The sequence below is a fragment of the Perognathus longimembris genome, chromosome 13 (assembly GCF_023159225.1).
Source record: "Perognathus longimembris pacificus isolate PPM17 chromosome 13, ASM2315922v1, whole genome shotgun sequence".
NCBI lineage: Eukaryota > Metazoa > Chordata > Mammalia > Rodentia > Heteromyidae > Perognathus > Perognathus longimembris.
Genome location: NC_063173.1, coordinates 51,622,716 through 51,625,928, shown reverse-complemented (window position 1 = coordinate 51,625,928; position 3,213 = coordinate 51,622,716). Strand labels below are relative to the sequence as shown.

At 38.7% G+C, this 3,213-nt stretch overlaps 1 protein-coding gene across 1 annotated transcript; it reads left to right on the top strand.

Annotated features, from left to right (window-relative positions):
- Positions 1 to 347: 347 nt before the first annotated feature.
- LOC125361628 (olfactory receptor 1030) lies at positions 348 to 1,304 on the top strand. The gene has a single exon (XM_048360194.1). The coding sequence runs from the start codon at positions 348 to 350 to the stop codon at positions 1,302 to 1,304; it is 957 nt and encodes a 318-aa protein (XP_048216151.1).
- Positions 1,305 to 3,213: the final 1,909 nt, after the last annotated feature.

Here is a 3,213-nt window from a genome sequence, read left to right as displayed (position 1 = left end):
TTAGTTTATTATTTTAGAGCAAGCTTAAGAAACCAATGGAGATTCAATCTACTTTTAGATGAAACATAGGTCACAATTCCTCCATTGTAAACCAAGCTGGTGTCTCAGGCACCTCTCCCGTTTGGAATCATCTGCACAACATATTCGCAACTAATTCACATGATGATATTCCTCAGCACATTTGGCTTTAATGTGCCTACAGTCTCAGAACCTCTTGGGTAATAACTGTGTGAGGGTCAGTGAGAGAGGAGAGGAGGAGGGAGGGCAGAAAAGAGGAGAGGAAAATAAACATCTAATGGGTATCTCCTTCCCTCTTCTCCATTCATTTTTAATTCATCTAAGCAAATATGCTGGTACCTAAGAAAATGGTCCGAGGAAATTTCACCTTGGTGACTGAATTTATTCTCTTGGGATTAACCGATCGTCCGGAGCTGCAACCTGTCCTCTTTGTGCTGTTCCTGGTGATCTACCTGATCACTGTCGGGGGGAACTTAGGGATGGTGTTGTTGATCCGGATAGATTCACGCCTACATACCCCCATGTACTTCTTTCTTGCCAGCTTGTCCTGCTTGGATTTGTGCTACTCCACTAATGTGACTCCCAAGATGCTGGTGAACTTTTTATCCGAGAAGAAAACCATTTCCTACGCTGCTTGTCTGGTCCAGTGTTACTTTTTCATTGCCATGGTGATAACTGAATACTACATGCTAGCTGTCATGGCCTATGATAGATATATGGCAATCTGTAACCCTTTGCTTTACAGCAGCAAGATGTCCAAGGGGGTATGTATCCGCCTGATTGCTGGCCCATACATCTACGGGTTTTTAAGTGGGCTGATGGAAACCATGTGGACCTACCGCTTGATCTTCTGCGGCTCCAATGTCATTAACCACTTCTACTGTGCGGACCCTCCTCTCATCAGACTCTCCTGTTCTGACACTTCCATCAAGGAGACATCCATGTTCGTGGTGGCGGGATTTAACTTGTCCAACTCTCTCCTCATCATTCTCATTTCCTACCTGTTCATTCTCATCGCCATCCTGAGGATGCGATCTGCTGAAGGCAGGCGCAAAGCTTTCTCCACCTGTGGATCCCATCTGGTGGCCGTGACCGTGTTTTACGGGACCCTGTTCTGCATGTACGTCAGACCTCCCACCGACAAGTCGGTGGAGCAGTCCAAAATAATTGCTGTCTTCTACACGTTTGTAAGTCCCATGCTGAACCCCATCATCTATAGCCTAAGGAACAAGGATGTGAAACAAGCTTTTCGGAAGTTGATCCAAAGAAATGTGATTTTGAAGTAAAATAGTACAGGACTTCTTTTTACAAATGAAATCTCAGATGCATTCATGAAAACCCTCTTGGACTTCAGTAGAACTTTCTGCAAAGTTGATTTGTATCTATGATGCATTGTAATGAGCAAAAGAAACATTAAAATACATGGGGACAAAAGATGAATAGTCAACATGCAAAAGATGAATAGTCCAGGGGAGTGCAATGTGCATGTGAAGGCAGAATTAAATACTTTTACATTACTTTATAAATACTTCTATGTTATTAACATTGATAGCATTATACATTATTTAAATTAATTATATAAATGGTTGTGTTTGACCAAATTAACTCCTTCTTATAACCATTTCTAGTCTTTCCTCGCTCCCATTTTTGAAGTTATTCATGAGTTTCAATTAGAAATTTTTACTCATATATGTAATGTACTTTAATAATAGTCACCATATCACTTCTCCCACATCATTTTCTCCACTCGCTTCCCACCAGAAAAGAATACCTCATTCTCAATCATACCATTTTATTGTTATTATTATTGAAAATCTAGACCTATACATTACTCTTTATTACAACATACATATTTTACAATAAAGCAGTCAGTCTCTAAAGTAAAGGTAAAATACTTTTATTATACTGAGTGATCTTTCATTGCCACTTTCCTGAGTCGTACTGTTAACAATCTCTTAAGTTTCCAGAAAAAAATGATACATCCCTGCAATAAATATGATTCTATATGGTACACATATACACAAAATTGTTTTTAAAAAGTATTGCCATGTCTAGTAACTTATAATTGGGTAGCAGTTTCTGTGCAGGGCTTTTTAATCCAATGTTTTATGTGTTTACTGTTGAGACTTCCCATTCTGTCTTGAACTTTTATAATAACACCATTGTGGCCATTCCTCACTTCTAAGAATTACCTCTGCTGGTAATCAATGGCTCATGCCTGTTAGGCTACCTAGTCAGAAAGCTGAAACCTGAGGAGCAAGGTTCAAAGCCAGCCCAGGCAGGAAAGTATGTGAGACTCTTTTCTGCAGTTGGAGTTGTGGCTTAAGCACAAAGGTTTAGTGATGGCACCCAGTCCTTGAGATCAAGATCCAGGGCTGGCACCAAACAAAGAAGCAAGTAAAAGACACCTTCCTTCATCTGCTTTAACAGAATGCAAGAATCTCCAAGTATTTATTGGTAGGTACTAACTCATGGAGATAGCAAAGAATAATTCATGCAAAACAATATGGCTGTCCTCAAATATTTGTAATGTGTGTTTGTGTGTGTGCGTGTGTGTGTGTCTGCATGTGTGTACATAGATGTAGTCTTGAAAACAACTTGAATTAGTTGTTTAGCCTTTGGATGAAGGGCTGTGTTCAACCATTTGAGCAATGCCTCCCAGAACTTTTATTTTGTTAAATCGATTGACTTATCAGTGATATTCTACACTTATGGAGCCAGATACCCTTCGTGATATCCTTTGTCTCTGCTTTATTATTAACCCAATTTTTAGGAATGATCAGATATTTGATATTTCTAAAACAGTCTTAAGTTTTACCAAGAACTGTTCTTTGCTACTATTAGTTTTGACATATCTAACTCTAGGTTAAAATGTGATAACTTATTTGCATGTATTTTCATGGTTAAATGTGATTACTTATTTGCACGTATTTTCATGGTTAAGGAAGCAAATAACAAATCAATATTTAAGAGTACAATATTTCTGATAATTTTGCATTTTCATGAAGGAAGTGACTTTGAGAAGTTTTTACTGAGTTTCTCCATAAGCCACACTCTGCTTTTTGTACCAGGAGATTTTATAGAAACACCAGGATGGTGTGTTTTTGAAATAATTATGAAAATATAAAAGACCAGAAAAAAAATCTGGGACTTCCGGGAAGATGGCAGAGGAGCAGCAGAGCCCTAGCTGAGCTC